Raw genomic sequence first — 20476 nt, forward strand, 5'->3', positions numbered from 1 at the left:
AAGTGTGTGAACTGACGACATGAAGAATCGTCTTCGCACCGAACTGGAATCATCCCCGCATAAATCAAAGTCATCCAGACAATCTGGATCTGTATAATCTATCATTGCATTAACATTTTTCTCAGTAAGGATATGCTGTTGACTAAGCCATAACTGTCCACTGTGCTGATTTTCATTAGACCACGTCCCTTTTTTGCAAGTGATGTGCAGCTTTAACAGTCAGATACACCATTATCTCATGTACCAGAATGATCCTTTGTGTAGTTGAGTTCAGCAATGTAGTAAGGACTTGATGGCCTATTTTTCAAATTGCCAGTGTTTCTTGCTCATGCTTTCATTCATTTCATAACGATCCGCTTGACCTGCTAAGAGTCACACAGGAAATATACCAAACAAGACACAGTAAGTTTCTCTGTCTTCAGTTAACAGTTGATCAAACATCTAATCCCACTGGGGACTGGCTGGGGTTCTCTTATTGATTGACTGTGCTCAGTACATTTCTCATTCCAAGGTTCAGTTCAGACTGACAGCCTGTCTCCTTCCTTGGTCTTTCTGGATTGTTAAACCTCTGAACATATTATAGTGAGCCAGTCCAATACCCTTTGAAGGAAGTTCTATTTCAGGAAATTTTACCCATGCAATTTTTTTCAGGGTCTACTTATATAACCTTGTATTACAGCTGAGATAGAGTGAATAATGAATAGCAATAAATGGTACAGTCAATAATACACCAGTCCACAAACTAATTTCTGTTCTGACAAAAAGCAACTCATTTCAGATTTGGAGGTGCATTTTCCCATCTTGACCCCTTTAAACTGTTGAAAACCTTTTTATCACACTGTCAAGATCACAGTCTTGAATCCAGTAACATAATGTTATCACTGACTGCTGAGATGCAACCCTCAGGTTCATTTAGTTGAAGCAGAAACCTTGACAACCTTTAAGGAATATCAGAATGAGATATTAGCTATTAGCTAAACAAGCTTGATAGACTAAATGGTCTCCTCTCATTTGTCAGATTTCTTAAGTTCTTATATATCTAAACTTGATATATTTAATGTCTTCTTGAAAGTCTTAAATAGAAAAAATAAAAGACCATTTTTAAGTAGATTTGATTTAACTCTTTTGCTATAAAGATATTGTACAGATGCTGAAAAGCTTGCAAAATTTTCCAGGAGCCCAGCATTCTTGTGGCACTTCTTACAATATTCTATACAATGACAGTCATAAGCCTTCTCTTGCACTGGAAAATGTGTTTACCAGATGTGCAGAGTCTCATAATATGTCAAACAGTTGGCTTAGAGTTCCATGGACATGATTGAATCATTACATGATAAAATTGTCACCACTAAGTGTGACCGTTTAGAGCACCATTCTAAAGCACCATATGTAAAATCTAGTGAATCAGAAATTATTTGTTTCTTGTAAACAGTAAACAGCCCAGAACAAGTTGGCTCAGTATATATAATGCAAATAGTGTGGAGTCATTTGTAATACCAGACAGGCACTATTTATCAGTGAATTAAAGTTTAAATTCTCTTGTTCTCTTCTGTTTTTTTACCTCACTTATTCACAAAAGTTGACATACTTTTTGTTTAATAAAAAAACACACTTACTGCTGCTGCATTCTGCTGGCCCTAAGAGTAAATTCAGTTTTCTTAGGACAGTGGTTCTTATCCTTTTTGGCCTCGGGACCCGGTTTTATCTGTTTTTGGTCAACATTTTCCCCTGAAAAACATTTAAAATGCAGCAATGCAGTGTACAAATGAAAGGGTGCAGGGGGTTCCTTGGTGAGACAATTGAGATGACAAATGGAAAATAATTTAGTCCCCCTTGGTGTAACTAGTTTGATGATATACGTTTATTACAGTTATGTGCAGCACACATGGGGGTCTGGATAGCATGAACTATTGAACAGCTGGTGACCCAACAATGGCATCTAACCACGCGCTTTTTGGAGAAAAACTGTGTTCGAGGATTACACTGTATAAGCTTTGTTTAAGTGCTTATAGTAAAATTCACATAAAACTAGATGAAATGGTATTGAATTGAGTAAAACTGTAGTAACTGAAGTCATACCCAAGCTGACATGTAGACAATGTATGAACTCAGCTCTATTTATTTACAGGGTATAGTAACATATGGCAGGTAAAACGTAAACTTGAATTCATGTTAAAGACCTTTTTTTTTAGGTTCAGACATAGATTTACCTATATAGTATATGATCTTTATAAAACCTGTAATTAAATGGATAAGATGCATGTTTGTAATCAATTATCTATGCTGCTAATTAAAATACCAGTCTGTTTGATTGCAACTTTTAAACTGATCTGCATTAGTCTATTGTTTGAAATCCAACTGTGATCACAAACAGAGCATCAAAGTGTGAAGAGTTTAGATGTAGTGCTTAATGTGCAAAAGGAATATTTGTAGTGGAAATTATAATGGCTTCTTGTTGGTAAACTTCAAATGCTTGATCTAATCAATTAATTTTTTTTAATAGGCAGTTACATTTATCCGCAGGCAACAATATTGCACAATTTTAAATACATTTTGTATTTTGTTGTTTTTACTGATATATTGTCTGCGGTGGGCTGGCTCCACTGCCCGGGGTTTGTTCCTGCCTTGTGCCCTGTGCTGGCTGGGATTGGCTCCAGCTGACCCCCGTGACCCTGTGTTAGGATATAGCAGGTTGGAAAATGACTAACTGATATATAGTAAGAATATATAATAAATGCTGCTGATGAAGAGATTGGAATTTGTTTTTGTAATACATTAATCTACATGTCTTTTAGCACTGACTTGGAAAACTAAGTAGTAAAGCTTTTCTCTTGTTTCTTGCCTCAGAAGCTAATACTTGTCTTGCTTATAGTGTCTATAAGTGGGCACCTACTCACACGTTCATATGATTATATTGTCTAAATGAAAAGTAAGAAGGAAGATATATAAGTACTGCATAGTGTGTTTAAAAGAAATATCCTGTCAGATTAAAGCTGACCAAATATTGAGAGAGCGTAAATAGATGAGTGCATTTTATACCCCTTGGGAATATCCAAAGAGGTCATATTATTGACAGAATATAGCAAGAAGTATTTTAGAAAATGATACAAGTAGTCTAGATGACATGTGTTTTATGCATGAAAATAAAGGTTAAAACCTTTGAAATATCTAAGTTACTGACTTCTTGAAAAAATGAGCAGAATTACATTAGAACCAAGGAGTTTCTGTTTCGGATATACTTTCAGGTTTATTTTCATATGCCATACAACAGAATAGTTGCTTTTTTGACTTTTTTAAATAATTAAAAATACAATGGGGCTGTATGAAGCAATATTAAAGAGCTGCACAACCACAACACACTTTCATCTTTTCTCTAATTTGTAGCACTGGCTTGATTCCACTTAATGGTTCCAGTACCCTGTGTTTGAGTAATCCTTTGCCCTTTCACTATCCTTGTGGAGTTTCCACATTTTCCTTGTATCTGATTTTGCCTCCCTCAGGGTATTCCGGTTTTCTTTCCATATCCCCAAAGTTATGCAAGTTATGTTAATTGAACCTGCTAAATTGCCACAAAGGAGAGTGGGCTCTGCGATGGACAGGATAGGAACTGACCCTTTGTGATTGTGCATTGGGTTAAGGGGGTCTGAGAATGTTCTGTTTTCCTAAGTTATATCTTTTTAAGTGTTAAGCCATGTTAATGAGTACTCTGAGTATTAAGATTCTGAGATTCATCAAGGAAGTGGTTATGGCTTGTATAGTGAATGCCAAGCAGTCATGAGCTTCTCATAATTTGCTGGCTTTAGAAAGAGGCAAAGACTGACCATTAAGAATAAGAACAGACAATGAGTAAGAAAAAGTAGAAAAACGTTTAAATGGAAGCTATAGTTTTTGATGAAATCATCATAAGTAATATTGATGTATTTTGGTTCAAGGAAACGGGATACTGGAAAGACACAGGTCTTAGTATTGTAGCTACAATATGGCACAGTGTGAGAATGTGTTTCTACATGTAAAAGAATGCCACAAAAATATTACATGAAAACATTTTCAGTGAAGCCTTTCATTTTAATAAAAACTCATCCTAGATGCTACTCCCACACGATAATCTTTAAGGTGTACAGTATGCATCATGCTTTGAAGTAAAATGCAGAGAAGCAGAGATTAAAAAAAAAATAAAATAAAAAAAGTTCACATCAAATGTCACTGCTGTATTATCAAAATGTATCTTTCAACAAAGTACTTTTTCTAGAATATAATCTACAAAACTGGACAAAAAATAAAAGATATAATCATTTAGTTATTTTTCCCAAGCCTCCATCCAATAACTGTATTTTAATTATGAGGAAAAACAACAAATGTTTTTGAGCTCTCACGTGTTCAATAATACCTGCTACTGTAGACAAAAAAGCTGTTTTAAAGAAGGTTTTGTATGCGTACTTGATTATCATTTTCGATTGCTATTGTGGAACAGTTATAGTAGTTGCTTCACACCTTCAGGAGATGGCCTGACCAATGTCAATGGATAGATAGATAGATAGACACTTTATTCATCCCCAAGGGGAAATTCACAATGTGGATGTTTTTCCATGTCCACAACTGATTTTCATTAATGTTCCTAATATATGTCTGATGGGGTGATTGTGGACTGTAAATCACTCCACTGTGAGTGAATGTACAGAACTGACACACTGACTGGACTCGCATCCTGCTTTGTTTCAGTTTTGATAAAATAGGCTTGAGCCTCCCCAACCTGACTGAGTTTTTTAAAGAATGAATAGATAGCCTAACTTCATATCTCTGCTACTTATTTTGAGTTGTATGGCTAGTGTGACCTGAGATAGACTGGCCTCAGATCTGTAGCGGGTTCCTGCCAGGTATGAAAATTGCTTCCTGAATAGGCACAGTTTCTTTGTGACCCCAAGGTTATACTAAGTGGTCTCACTAAAGGATTGGTTCTGTGGACGCTAGAGGCGCTGTTGCCCCATTAAACCCACCAGACAGATGTCCAAGACACACTTATAAAAAGCACCAAGAAGAATTTTAATGTTTTCTTCAATAAAGTGCACAAAGCACCGCATACTCCACAATTCCCAGATCCACTAATCAATAATAAACAATAATCAATATCCTCCTCTCCACCCAGCAGCTCTGTCACTCTATCACCCAACTCCGGCTCCACTTGCTGGGTCTTGAACAGTCCTTTAAATAGTCCATGACCCGGCTCAATACCACATCGTCATTTCTTAAATAGCCCGGAAGTACTGCGGGCTACCGTCCTTGTGACTCTGAAGTACTTCCGGGTTGTAGTAATAATACAAATCCCCAGGTTCTTTGTGAGCTCCCCCTGGTGGCACCCACGGCCCCCAACAGGGCTGAGGAAATGGACTCCATGTCCCAGAATGCCTTGAGGGAATCCGGGGAACCGTTGCTCTACAGGGGAGCTGACACCTAGCGTCCCGGGGGAGGCAGCATCCAGAAAAACCTGCCTTCCTCCATTCTTCATGCTCTGGGATTTCACGGCCAGCCGTCTACCACAGATCACAACCTTTTCTATTCCCAGTATCCCTAGAAAATATTTGATTTCTGTTCACACACACTGAAAAATCAATATCACATTTGAAGATGAAGAAGTGAAATTTCTGATTTTTGAACCACAAATTGAACCGTATACCTTACCGTGGGTGAGAAAATACAACTGAAAATATATGCTTTTAACTCAGTGCATATTATTTAAATATAAATTCAGCAATGTACCTTTATAAATTGATGATCCAGGGGTTGGGGGATCACGTGAAGTATCAAATGTTGCAAGGAAATGATACACGATTGAGAAATTGGAGACCCCCATAATGCAATGGGTACCAGTGTGCTGCAAAGCATTGAAACTCAGTCTTCAAGCTTTGTCCCTCCTTGTCCACCCCTTTAGGCAAAAATACACTCAAACCTTGAAATCAATGATGTTTCACAGATGCTTGCACAGAAATCAATACTAGACCTCACCCTTCTCTACAGATCATTGCAATGTCCAAATTCTATTCTCTTAAAAAAAAAAAAAAAAAAGTTTGTCAATTTTATGAAAACTCTGCCTGCAGCAAGGATGAGAATGTTCATATCACAGAAAAGGAATACTAACCAACAAAATGACCTGCAAATGATGGCACAAGTCACGGATTGTGCCACAATAAATTCGCACAACGCACCTCACTCAATTTTGGCAAATCGGAATGTAGCCATCTTCTTTGTTGTATCCCCAGAAATGCCATCTTGTATCCTCTGGTGGTGCAGGCATCCCAGGCTGGGAACCCCAGCAATAAAGGAATGGCTTTAAGTTTATTATTTTGAGAAAAATAAATACTTTGTATTTGATTTTCCATCTTTCTGTTATGGCACATGCTTTATACATCTTAAATTAGCCAGAGGTGTTTGATATTTAAATGATTTTAAACTATTTTTAGACCTTACTAATGCATAGTTGCTGCAATTCAGGTGTGCAACATATTAGATCAATAAAATACAGTAATTTAACTGTTGAATATAATGATGTTTTTTTTTTTTTTTGCAAGACTACATCTCTTTATTCTTTTACCATATTTGTTCCACCTTTCTAACAAGGTTTGTTGAGTCAACAGAGAGAATATAACTGGAAGGTGTATTTCCTGCCCATCTGAGTCTCCACCCTGTTAGCAGTTCTTGGTACGCCACACACTAAATGTTTAAACCACCATAAGTGGCTGCTGTCATTCGGAAGGATTATTGTAGAGCACTTTGAGTTACTGTCATGTATGAAAATATGCTATGTAAATAAATATTGTTGTTACAGTCCATGGTTCTCTTGAATTATTGACCTCCTCTCCCTGTTATGGAGCTCATGGTGGAAGATTTTGTGTCCGTCAATCACCCTGAAAGTTTTGTTAAAATTGTTTTGCTTAAGTATTATAAGATATGATCTAACTCTCTTGACTAGGATTTTTAGTTTTACTCTATTACAACATTTTATCCCATCAACGACCCCTTCTTATTCCATAGGATGTCAGTTATCTGTGCTTAAACCTCTGACTTGTGAGAAAAGAAAATAAATACTACTACTAAATAAAAGCTACCATTGCAACCTTATTTCTTTAAAGATGCCCTCATTTGTTGTGATCATTTATGTTGTTTTAAACATGAACTTTTTTACTTCAGTTACAGACAAGCACCAGTTTAAGTCTGAGCAGTTACTCTACAGATTCAGATATGATGACGGCACTTACCATCCAAGAAGTGACATGCAAGATGTCATCTCCAAGGTAATCATTTCTGTGGATGCAAGTAATACTGTATATAAACCTGGTGTTTCCATTTTCATTAGAGATGGGTTTTGCCTAAAAAATTCTCTTTATATACTTTCTTCTTTAGGGCGTCAGACTCTATTGTCGGCTTCATAGTTTGTTTACTGCAGTTATCAGGTGAGAAGACATATTTTCATTATTTAAAATGGTAATAATAATATATACACTATTTCATGGTCCTGTTGTCACCCACACAACATAGTTATGATGGTTTAGAGTGCAAATGTCTCTTTTCTAATTCTACTGCTTTGAAGTTAATGACAAAAATGTATTCGATAACACATCCATATTTGTGAAGAGGTCTCCTCCATCTCCATAACCCCCTGTGGAGTTGTTCGATAGTTTCAAGAATTACATTTACTTTCAGGTAATATGAAATTTGCAGTTTAGCAGAAACCAGTGTTTCAGAGGGTATACTTCTTTAGTGATTTGTGTTATTTAGTTTTATAAGTTTCTGGTGTAATCACACAAAGAAAAATATGAAGAATGAAAGCACATTACTTTTAAATGTAATGAAGTAGTTGAGAATTACTTAACCATATGTTACAAGTTTTAAATTCCCAAGCTAATGTTTGTAAAATTCCTGTTGTTACTTCTGATTAGGTAATAAAGAAAAGATATACAATATTAATGAAAGCTTAATTACGAATGCTGACAGAAGACAAACTACAACAACAGATTCATTTTGCGTTAATGAATTTCTTTAGTTTTTTTTTGGCTTTTATAAGCTGTAATGTTTGCCTTCTCTTGTTTTACATTATGCATGGCTATGTTTCCTAACTGAAAACCCTGAAGTGTTGTAATTGGTTCAGCATGAGTGAATGGCAGCCTGTGCATAACTGTGCCTGCCTGGGACTTGTACCCTCTCTACCCAGTGATGATAACAGACTGATTGTCATGACATGATCAAGAATATGTTAACAACGTCCATAAAAAAAAAATAATGTAGAGGTAACTGTCAAATAGGCTGTAGTCAAAGTTGTAATGAAACAAAAAGGTAAACCAAAATCATTCCTAAACAAGTTGATGTCATACTCTCTGCTTGCTCATAACACTTTTTACCAGCAATACACCACAGTCCTTCACTTCAAAGTCCTTGAAGAATAAAAATAAGAATAAAGACAAAAGTAATAGCACATAAAAACACAAGCAGAAGATAAGTTTGACAAGGTGACTCTTTAACGGCCTCATGGCTAAGGGTAGAAATGACGTAAACATAATGGAATAATGCAGTAGTCTCAATCTGTTACTGAATGTGCTCCTCTGCCTAGCCAGAATCTCATCTGTGAGGTGAGAGACTTTGTCCAGGATAGTAAGCAGTTTGCTGAGTGACCTCCATTCTACCACTCCTTCAGTTGTGTTCAGCAAGAAGTAGCCTTTTTAATCAGTTTATTTAGTCTGTTGACATCAATGGTTCAAGCAACTGTTTTCCCTGTACACTACTGAATAGAAGAATACACTGGCCTCTACAGACTGGTAGAAAACATGCAAGAGTGCATACACCTAACAACCTCAACCTCTTCACAAAATAGAAAAGACCATTTTTGCATACAACCTTTGTGTTGGTACTCAAGCCTGTTCAGACGCACCGTGGGATGCATAAATGACCACAGCACCTCCGCATCTTCACCATCAGTGAGAATGGGCGTGACCCTCCAGAAGTCCACCCTAATTTCCTTTGTCTTAATGTTGAGCTGCATGTGATTTAGTTTACACCATATAATAATATATAAAAGGATATGCATTATAGATACAGTTTATATATGTATATACAGTGAATAAATGCAAATTGATACTTTTTCTTAACTTCCCCAACAACAGCAGAAGCCATTGCAGTCTTGGTAATGCATTGTCAGAAAACCAATGACTTTTTTATCTTTATATCTGCTGCATAATTAAATTTTGTAATCTTACTGACCTCAGTGGTAGAATTAGTTCTTTCACTTATTTTTGAACGCAGGCACTTAACATTTTTTCTCTGCCTTTTGCTTTTATTGATTCTCTGTGCTCACATTTATTAAATCACATGAACATCTAAGAATCAAAGATCCCAATGAGTTTTTTTTTTCCATATGTACAACAGGCTTCAGTCTTAAGCACCTCAAGACTTGTTTTGCCAAAACTGCACATGGATTCTGGATACAATTAGAATGTTCTCAACATTAAAAGAAAAACTGAAATGATCTCCATCTTAAATGACTCAAGTGTTGTATGCTTGTAATTTTAATTTGAGCTCATTGAAGTTGTTTTTAATTAATGGATATTTCAAAAACATGTTTAAGTATATATTTTGAGTTTTGCTTTGCATGACCCTGCAGCAATCCCTTTTCCCTTTTAAAGAAAAAAATTATGTTGGATAACACAGAAATATGGTTTGTTAGCTGAAACACAAGTAATGTAACTGCAACTAGTGATGGACCCAGTAGTACAGTAGTATTATTCTGATGTTTAGATTGATTTTATTTTGTACTGTGAATATGGCACATATCAATTTTAAGATTATATAATAATACAAAACAAGTTATAGGTATAATTTTCTCAAAAATCATTAATGTATTATTGGCAGCAAATCCTGTCTATACACATATAGGTTAACTAAGCCTTTTATGCACCTGAAAAGAAAGAATCTCCCATCCTCCCTAAATAAAATATCTTTTTTGTGTGTTTTTTTTTGTATTTTTTCATATTCATTGCATAGCATGTGCCAAGTGTCTGTTATTTCTTAATTTTTCTTTAAGACGATGCAAACTGCATTGAGTAGCTGGGTGGCTGAGAGACTCTCTTACCTCACCTATTACTGAGGAGCCCAACCCAAGTTCTCCAGCTAGTCAGCTAGGACATCTTGTAAGACTTTGATCTGCAACTTTTGCCTGTCCCTCTGTTTTTATCTGAGAAGGACAAGAACTTGTCAGCTATGGATTAACAGCCTACTAGTGCCTTGGGGAAATATAAATTCTTCCACCAAGGCCACTGTTGACTTTTCTTAATACTGGTGTCCCTGCCTATTACCATGTCTCCCAGGTGCCCAGAACACAGTTCAAGTACACATGTGCAAAGATGTAGTGTGAGACCAGAGAGTGAGCAAATTAGTGTTAGCATTGTTGAGAAATATGTTTCCAATTGAATGGTAATATTTTGTTGAAATAATTACTGTCCCCCGTGAACCTGTAGTTTGGATAAAGTGGGTTGGATAATGAATGGATGGATAATTACTGTCCCAAAATTATAAAGGAATAATTTCACATTTTTCTGTGGACAGAGGGGTAAGACTTTGTGCTCTTCATACCATAAGACAATTCCTCCTGCTTTTCTGAAGAGGAAAAAGATGATTGTCAGAAACCCTATTATAATTTTGTTCAGTGAGCTTCTTTCAGCTGTTTATGTTTGATTTTATAAACTGGAGTTACAATAACAAAATAATGCCGTATTTAATTTGTCTCAATATTTCTTCCTTGGACGCTGCCAGGATGGATATAATGGCTTCAGTATCGCAGAAATCTCTAAGAAGCATGTGTCCCATGACAGACAAGGTCTGAATATAGAAAAACAGAACAAAAGTGTGTTGGCCATTTGTTTAAATATTTTTGTGTGTTTCAGCATAATCTGCATGTACTTCTGTACATTTACATAAAAAGCACAAAATATATTTGTAGCAGAAACTTTCTAAATGATTCTTAAAGGGGAGTAAGAGGAGAAAGGTGCAGTGAGCAAGTGGCTATCTATCTATCTATCTATCTATCTATCTATCTATCTATCTATCTATCTATCTATCTATCTATCTATCTATCCTTCAGTTAATAGTATGAAGTTGACATACAGGATTATTTTATGAAGTTTAATAAGTTCTGTGCATTTTAATGTAAGAAATTGCATTTTTAAATTCTGCACACTTAACCAGTTTTCTTTAATTTAACTGAAGGGATAAAGACTACCACCTGCGGACCTACAAGTCAGTAGTGATGGCAAATAAGTTGATAGACTGGCTTATTGCACAGGTACTTTTTTTTCCTTTCACAGTTTTCCTGTTTATACAAAGGTAGATAGGGATAAGTGAGGAAATGACAAACACATGCCTGTTTGGTTACATGAGAGCAGAAACAGATTAGAATAGCAAAAAAGGCACTTTCTTTTTGAGACGCAGAATTCTTATCAGATAAAAATAAATAAACATTGCTAAAGGCTTGCCGCATAACACACAACAGATTTTGTGCTGGGCAAAATTTTTACAAAATTACACCATTAATATAATATGCAAATATAAACAATTCATGGAATATTAACAATTGATAAACATCAATTGGTAGATCTGATTTGCCTCAAGGAACAGTGGCTCAAGAATGTGCTGTGGACTCAATATTTTTACTCATTGTTTCATTTTCTAAACCTGCTTCTCAAGAACCGTTACCTAACATAATCACATTGGGTGCAGGGCAGAATCCAAGCCTGTTTAGGCTGGCAGAGCATTACTTTGCAAACTGGGCCAGCTTGGAGTCCTCATGTAGTTTTGGAGAAAAAACTCACATACAACACAGTACTCTTTAATTTAAAGTTTAGAAAATAAAAATATATAAATTGTTATAATTTCTGGAACAAAAATGAGTACTATGGTCACAGTCAGCAGTTTTTTGTTCTATGCTGTGAATATGTAGTTTGTATGTATTTGTCTTTATTATTATTGATTATTTAATTAAGTACATCTCTATTTCTGTAAAGAACAATCTCTGTTGACATGTTCTTTGAAGCCACAGACTTGAAATTTGGTGCACAGGCACTAAACCACCATTAGTCAGTTTTATAACATATGCGTTTTGACCTTCTTCCCCCAGGGGTTACAGTAAGTGGTGAGAACTTGTGCAATGTGTTCTTGCACCACAGATACAGCACCATGTAGGATATAAGGGCAGTATGATGGTTAGCACAATTGTCTTTTAACTAACAAATCTGAGATTGATTCCCACCAGTTACAATTATATTTTTCTTTAAGCATTTCTCTCACATGGCCCTAAGTTATTTATTCCAATTTGGGGTTCTTTACACCAAAGGGAAAAAGCACAAATATTGTACACAATGATATTTTCCATTGCTGACAATTCTTATATTTTAAATGCAGCAAGTTTGAAGTTTATGAGATTTGATAATAAGTATTTTGTAATTACTTTTTATGTTTCCACTTTTTCATAGCTGTTTGTTTTCATGTGTAACCAGAAATGTCTACAATTATATCAGTCAATGGCTTATTTTGTTATATAGTATGTTTTAAGTCACCACCTTCGCATTGATATGCTCAAGTCTTACATTAATTAAAGGATATGTGTCAATGTGTCGGTATATCTTTGTGTCTGTCCAATCGTTATGTCTCTGTCATTTCAACAGATGGCACATTACAGATGATGTAATAAAATACACTGCATTAGTCATTCCAACAGATGTTTTTATGAATCCCATACCAAATGGCATATAATAGAGACATATGCATTGCATTTGCCCTTTGCCATTCCAACTGATGGTGCATTGCAAATGTTTGTTGTATCCCAACTGATGGTGCATTGCAAATGTTTGTTGTAATGCATTTTATTACTATAAATGTGTATGTTGTCCATCTGTGACAAAGATAAATGCAATGCATTTTAGTACTTCATGCTTATAAAATCCATTTCAATGGATGCTGCACTGCAAATGTTAACACTGAGGTCTACATTGATTTCTTAGACTTCAACCTGTCTTAAATGGGTAGCACAGGATGTATTTAATAAAAGAGAGGTTCTAAAATTAGGTTTACTGGTTTTGTCTCTTTTTTAAAGATATCACACAATTGTTAATTGTTTTAATTGCTAATTGGTTCCACTTGCGTTATTATATTTATTTAGGGAGACTGTCGAACAAGAGAAGAGGCAATAATCCTGGGAGTTGAGCTTTGTGACAATGGGTTCATGCATCATGGTAAGTCTTCATTTTTTTTTTTACTAAAACCATGAGTGCTATATAAATGACATGTATTATTACTACATAAATAATTAAATACATAAAAGTTGTTATAATGTGGTATTTTGTATATTGTATAAGTATTTCTTGCAATTGAAGTCTGAAATAAATTGTCAAGTCAATGTTGCAGTGTAAGATCCCTAGTCTTACCTAGCAAGTTGAATTAAATAGTCTCCATTCCTTTTGTATTATACTCCTGTCCAAAGCAGTACCCTTTAGATTACTTGCAAATCCCAGATGTCACTGGTGAGTTCATTAAACTTGAATTCAGGAGCTTTATATTCTGGTTCATTCTCAAGGAGTCAGATAACCATATCCACACAAGGTTAATGAATATAAAAAAAGGTTTGCAAACAGTCTCATTGATAAGAAAAAAAGTGCATAAAACATGATGTGTGTATTTCTTCTTTCCATCATGTCAGTTTTGATAATCCTTTTTTTACTGCTGTGTAAATTATTATACAACTTACATCTGAAGTATTAAAAAGGTCACAGTGAGACAGCAACACAATCACACGGGATTGTGGCCTTGAGTCTACCTGCTTAACAACTGTGCCACTTTTTATTAAGGGGCTGTTTTGAATTCTGCTAGAACAGTGTTTTTGTTTTAAATGATAAATCAATGAAGAAAATATTTAACATGTAGATAACAGTGATGCCTGCATCATTAGTTTAATAATTGAAGTGTAATGCGATTGTGCTATCTTAACAATTCCAATTGATTAATTTGTTTTGAGTTATGAATACCATATCACACACTCGACTTCTTTATACGTTATTATATTTGAAGTCTTTTGCAGAGTGGACCGCCACAAGATGCTTTAAAAAATTCAAGGAAAAAAAGAAAAGTAACACAAATAATCATGACAGCCATTAGTAACTGAATAACTAATTTGGGTTTTCTAAAATATGTAGTTAAAGGAATAGTACTGATTAAAACCCTAAAATAAAAAGGATATTCATTAAAAAATGTTTTACAAAGTACTGTCCTTTTTCAGCTATGTTACAGACCCCACAAGAACAAAAAAAAAGAAAAACCTCTTAACCTAACATCCCCAGATGTGCACAATTTTAACATGAACTTGAATAATTTAATATGCTGTATTCAAGCAATTACTGCATATATTTAAACACTGATAGTTAATGATGTTCTCAGTTATTCACTGTACACGCTCTAGGAAGATTAGCTGAGTTCAAAGTGCATTTTGAGACATCTTGTTGATTTCTCAGTAAGGGTCATTATGTGAAATGTGAGGTGAAATCCTTTTGGAGAGCATTATGAAATAAGGGCTATGTATGTGAGTGGTATTTTGCATATCTAGTATTGCATCTTTTAATTAAAGCATAAAAATGTTATTCTAGTTAAGTATTTTTTTCTTTGAGTGGTGCCAGAGGTGCAATGGATAGCTGTGCCAGGTCTGTGACTGCTTGTGTAGTGCTCTTGAGGACTTGGAGATGAGGACAGAATATGTTAGGAAAAGAGATTACTTGGCATAACACATCATGCACAACTATAGTCTGAGAACGAGCTAACGTTAGAATGCCAGGAAGACACAAAACTAAACTGATCAATAAAGTCTAAAACAATAAACCAGAAATGAAGTCAAAGTTATGATATAGAGAGTTCAGAAAGGTATATAATAACTTGATAGTTCTTCATCTCTGGCCGTAAAAAATCATGCCAAAAGCTCTACTGGAAAAATCTAGTCAATAAAATAGTGACCCCCTTTTAAAAATGGGAGTAGTTACCGAAGACAGAAGCTCAAGAAATATTTTAGTAAACAACAACAACAACAACACCCCACATATACACAATGCATTACAAAAAAGAAAGCGTCTGACTGATTAATATAAGTGAGCACTCATAATGAGTGAGGCCATCTACAGGCACATTGCTGTAGCTATAAAGGAGCCCCAGTAGCGTTTCTTAACATGCTTTTGTTAACTAATTTGTCAGCTAAAACTCCTCAGTGTTAGTGTGTCACAAAGAGGGATGTACAGCTTTGTTCATAATGGCCATTAGTTGTATCTTCATTTTTTTCCTCTGGCACTCCCTCCAGTGGATTCACAATTCATCCCATAAGTGAGGCTGCCTTCTTAATCAGCTTGTTTATTTTGGTGGGCCTCTCTTGTAGTGATATTACTGGCCTAGCCCACTACAGTGTAGAAAAATGGCACTGGCCATCACACAGTTTTAGAACATGTAAAGGATGTCCCTCTGTTTACTCTCATTGCTTTATGTTATACGTATAAATGAGTAGCTCTTATATAACAGGGCACGGTAGTGCTGCTGCTTCATAGATCTGTCTTCCTGGTTTTAAATCTTGTGCCCAGTTGTTCTTCACATGGAGCTTGCATGTTCTCCCTTAATGAAAGATGGGTTATCTCCCATCCCCAAACACGTGGATTAGGTGAAAGGCAAATTTGAGTTAGTTGGAGTGTGAATGAGAGTGTATGTAAGCAGGTACAAAATGATAACTTATTTGTTTCAGTCCTTAGAACAATCTCACCATAAGCCGCAGCTCACTTATTTGTTAAACACGTGTTAGGTGCCACCCACTTACCCATAGGCTCATGCATACAAAAACATTTCAACATAAAGCATTGAAAATACTATTTTGTGGATATTAAAATTACGAAAAAAATAAACATGGGGATGCAAATTTAATGTTGGCTTTTTAATAGTTTAGTCTACCACCTTATGCAGCTAACAGGGTTGCTACAATAAAACCCTCGATGCACGTTTGGCATTTAATATTTAGCTAGCAAAACATTTCACTGTAGACAAAGTGAAACGGTGCCTAGGCTACTGCATGATCAGGCTGATAGGTGAAAAATTCAACTGAACAAAATAAGTCTGACTTGAAACATACTGAACTTATCTTTTCAGCAGAGTCGTGCAAGGTATAATTTTCTCTTTTTTTTAATCTTATTGATAAGTATTTATAAAATGTCTATCATTTTTTCAGTTTGTTTTCTCCAATACATGGTTGTAGGGAATTGGGGCCTATCTTTAGGCATTTGCCAGCATCAGACAGGACCCCAGTCCATCACTGCACATTTATGCACAAGCTCAAACTCCCTCATACCAGGCCAATTTAGAGCTGCCAGTTTGGGATGTCAAAGGAAACCAAAGCATCCAGTGAAAACCCACAAAAGCCACGGGCTGCCTAACTACAGTAGCTCAGGTCTCTTGAGCTGTGAGACAACTGTGCTAATTGCTGCCTCCTTGTGGACCATGCATTGTATTTGTAAACTTCAGTTAAGACACGTTACTTTGTGTAGTGTTTCATTCAAGTACTCACACGGTTGTTTTATTTTTAGGTTATAGTCATCACATATCACATTGGACAGCATATATGATCTGAACAAGGTGTAACACACGTGTCTTATTTATCTCTAGTGTATGCTTGCAGGTGGCGCAGTGGTAGAGCTGCTGCTTTGCAGTAAGGAGATTTGTGGGTTTGCTTCTGGAGTCCTCCCTGCTTGGAGAGCACTTTGAGTAGTGAGAAAAGTGCTATATAAATAAAAAATTATTATTATTATTATTATGCATTAAAATGAACCCTTGAATTCATTAAAATAATAAACAAAATGAAAAATGCTGCTTTTGTTTATGCATGAAATTTTCATTTTTAAAAAATCTACATAATAAAATGCAGTATTTTGCCTCCTGGGCCTTGCTATATGAATGGTATTTTAACTATAACGTTGTGTACATGTCATGTTCTTTCAGTGCTGGAAAAAAGTGAATTCAAGGATGAACCCCTGCTATTTCGATTTTTTGCTGATGAGGAGATGGAAGGATCAAACACCAAGTACAAACCCATGAAACATGATCTAAAAATAGTTGAGAATGTCATAGCCAAGTCATTGCTGGTAAGTGACATAAATTAAGTTTAATTACAACCATCTGAATGGCGCCACACACAGAATATTGTACAAGTTGCTCTTTGCATGTGTTTCTCATTGAACGTATTTGAACATGAATATCAGGAGCATTGTGCATGAAATAGATGCGGTATATTAATTAAAATAATAATCTTAGCAGTTTTTGTCACAAGCTGAATGCAATATTGTTAAATAAACTTTTTCTAAACCCATATTTGGGTGTATTAGCATTGAATGAAGGGAAATGTAGTGACTGGTCATTTAGGCCATTGACGTCAGTAATTAGGTAATCCATATCCGCAGTTATTTCAAAACCATTGTGTAGATGTTGGCAAAAAAATAGGAGATATGCATTTAATTAAAATATTTCATAGACATAAAAAAATAATGATATTACTTTTCTTTGCAGCTGAATTCATCATTTTACTTCCAAAGATTTACCACTATAAATAGTAGGGAATATATTTCTATTAAGTTAAATTTTTATGACACTGTGGAAGGGATTTATAAGCTGAAAGGGAAATAGGGTAGACAAGAGATGAACAGAGCTAGAAGCTTTTTTGATTTTTTCCAAATGTATCATATTATTCTGTTGTAAAGCATTACACAGGATGTTACAGACTGCACAAGTCGTTAGTGGAGAAAATCTTATATCACTAGTCTGCAAATGAAAGCACATACATAATCAAGAAGCACAGTCTTTTTGGACAACAGGGATTTTTTTTCTCCTCTCCTTCCTTCTGGCAAGTGGAGATAATTTAGAAGCTTTTTCCCTACACACCATACAACCTTGAAGCTCCACATCCCCGTATCACTCCTGAATCGTGTTTCCATTTTTATGGTATTCAGATTCAGTCTTGAGTTCCAGTGTGGTCAATACACTTTGTTTCTGTAGGTTTTTACTCCCACACACCAAAGATGTGCACATAAGGTTAACTGGATGGATGGAAGAATTTCATTATTATAGACTTACTGAAAGTTGTCGTTGGTGTTGCCATTTTATTTACTTTTGTATTTAATGTATGTAAGGTAATATGTACCGTAAATAAGTCTTTAATTATACTGCTGCAGATGTGATGCTCATCTTTAAATAAAGGATAATAATTAAATCCTCTGGATGTTTGTGCTACAATCACATTTTAAGAGACATTGTTAGTTTCTAAGTGTGCCCAGAACATGCCTTGTGATAAATGTTATGAGCAAATTTGGTACTGGTTTGATAAAGAAGTAAGCACTAAAGTGTTTGTGTATTAAGTGATTTTCTGTAGTTTTCTTCCTTGCTGTTCTTCTTTCAGATGTTGGCATCCGTAGTGTCTTTCTGTTAATCATGTAATTACCTGAACTCCCCACATGAATACCAGCCACCCTCTTTAATCAGCTTTGAGGGGACTTTAAATTCAAGTAAGCTTGAAATGTGCAGACCTCATGTTCTAAAGGCAATAAAATATCTTATCACAGCATCCTGATAAGGATGTTTATTTGATATTGTTGCTGTAATTATAGCTCTCTGCAGTTTTAGTATGATGTCCCAAGCTATAGAAGGGCTTGGCATTCACTTTGTGCTTGTGAATACGTATTAATAATGTATAATAATAAACCATACTGACCCTCTCATCTTGAGGCTGCCTGATTCTCTGAGCTGTTTTTCTATATATTGGTTATATTAATTGCATGGTTATAATGTTGTGGAATTATTATAAAGTCTTTATACTATCTGTTTTTATTCTGAAAAATAAAAGTTTTGTCACAGTACCACCCATTCATTTATGAGATTGGCCGATATTACTATACATTACATTCCTTGCATTCATGACTTTACCTGGTGTTTATTTTTCCATAGCGCTTGAAGCCCCCTTTCCTTTTCTAATGTGTTATGTACACCCACCTAATACTGTTTATGGGAATTTTCACTGGCTGTGCAACACTGGCATCTTTCTCCACGATGAGTTTCTTATGCAGTCTTCACCCTGGATGACACTGTGTGTAAAGACTTCATTTTCAACTCCTTATATTGAAATGTCTCACTTTTTTATGTGTTTGAGTTCCACACTGTTGCTGCTCCCCTTTACTCCAATAGTGTGTATTGCTTTAATATCCACGTGAAATCTAAGGCACTTGGCCAAAGGCCTTGGGCATTGCCAGCCCCTTGAAAGCTGTGTTCTGAATTACTCTACTGAGATTCTATGAAACCCCTGCTGTTGCATCAGACTCAAACCAGGACAAGGCATAGCCACAACTGCAGATGACTGAGTCTTTTCATTTTTCCCCATTGCTAGATTTTCTTTCCCCTGATTAAACTGTTCTATCTGTCTAACTTGGACCTTGTTATTTGCCCTAGTATTCTTAACATTTTTTAGATAACAGCTTCCCCATGATATGCGTTTTTACATCATTTTTTTAGATAGAGAGAAACATTGACAGAAGTTGCCCCAAGGGGGAATTTTGGCTACTTATAGAAGCTCAATATATAAATAAATATTATAACAAACAAATACACCCCAGAATTGCCAAAAGGGAAGAAAACTTCTGTCTTTGTTAAAGGTAATAAGAGCAGTTACAGTGACACAGAAACTTAATAAAGTTGGATTGCCATTGGTGTTAAGGGGCCCAGCAGCTTTTCTTGAGACATTTCTGCTAAATAATATTTGGCTGAATTTGTCCAATGTTAATGTTTCTGAAAGTTCAGCATTGTTCATAATGACATCAGTTTTGTCTTCATTCTCTTCTCTGTTACTGCCTCAAACGGGTCAAGAGTGTGTCCCATAATTGAGCCTGCCCTGTTAGTGAATTTGGTTGATTTGGTAGGCCACTCTTGAAGTGATGTTACCGGCTCAGCATAACTCCATGTAGATAATCTCACTGATCACCACAGAATTGAAAAACATATAAAGGATGACACTAGTATTGTTGATTGGTGAAATTCGGCATAAGTTTTTTGCATAGAATATGCTGTATTCGTTGATGACCTTATTTGCCGAATATTTTCCCGCAAATTCACAATGCGGCCAGCATAGGCAAACATTTATTTTTCCAAAAACCCCATGATGCTTTGTGAAGCTAGAGTGATATCATAGAGCTGTAGCAGCCATGTGGAGTATTTCTACTATAAGGTTGTTGTCTAAAAATAAACAAAGATATATCACTCTTGACATCGCTCTGCTTATAACCAGACTCATTTCACCAAGGGGACACCCTGCCCTTCCCCTCGGATTGTTTCATACTCCCCAGACCCTGGTCTTTGATTGCTGTAATTTGGTCATTGCCACAAATGTCGA

The 20476-nt window shown here is 35.6% G+C and overlaps 1 protein-coding gene across 2 annotated transcripts in view; it reads left to right on the forward strand.

Moving 5' to 3' along the window:
• Positions 1–20476, forward strand: part of prex2 (phosphatidylinositol-3,4,5-trisphosphate-dependent Rac exchange factor 2) — a 512388-nt gene that overhangs the window by 261882 nt on the left and 230030 nt on the right. For both annotated transcript variants that reach the window (XM_039754613.1, XM_039754614.1), the window contains exons 12-16: positions 7183–7286; positions 7396–7445; positions 11248–11323; positions 13196–13268; positions 17047–17189. In XM_039754613.1, coding sequence (XP_039610547.1) covers positions 7183–7286; positions 7396–7445; positions 11248–11323; positions 13196–13268; positions 17047–17189 — 446 coding nt within the window. The remainder of the gene's footprint in view (positions 1–7182; positions 7287–7395; positions 7446–11247; positions 11324–13195; positions 13269–17046; positions 17190–20476) is intronic.

Source organism: Polypterus senegalus, chromosome 5 (assembly GCF_016835505.1).
Source record: "Polypterus senegalus isolate Bchr_013 chromosome 5, ASM1683550v1, whole genome shotgun sequence".
Classification (NCBI taxonomy): Eukaryota; Metazoa; Chordata; class Cladistia; order Polypteriformes; family Polypteridae; genus Polypterus; species Polypterus senegalus.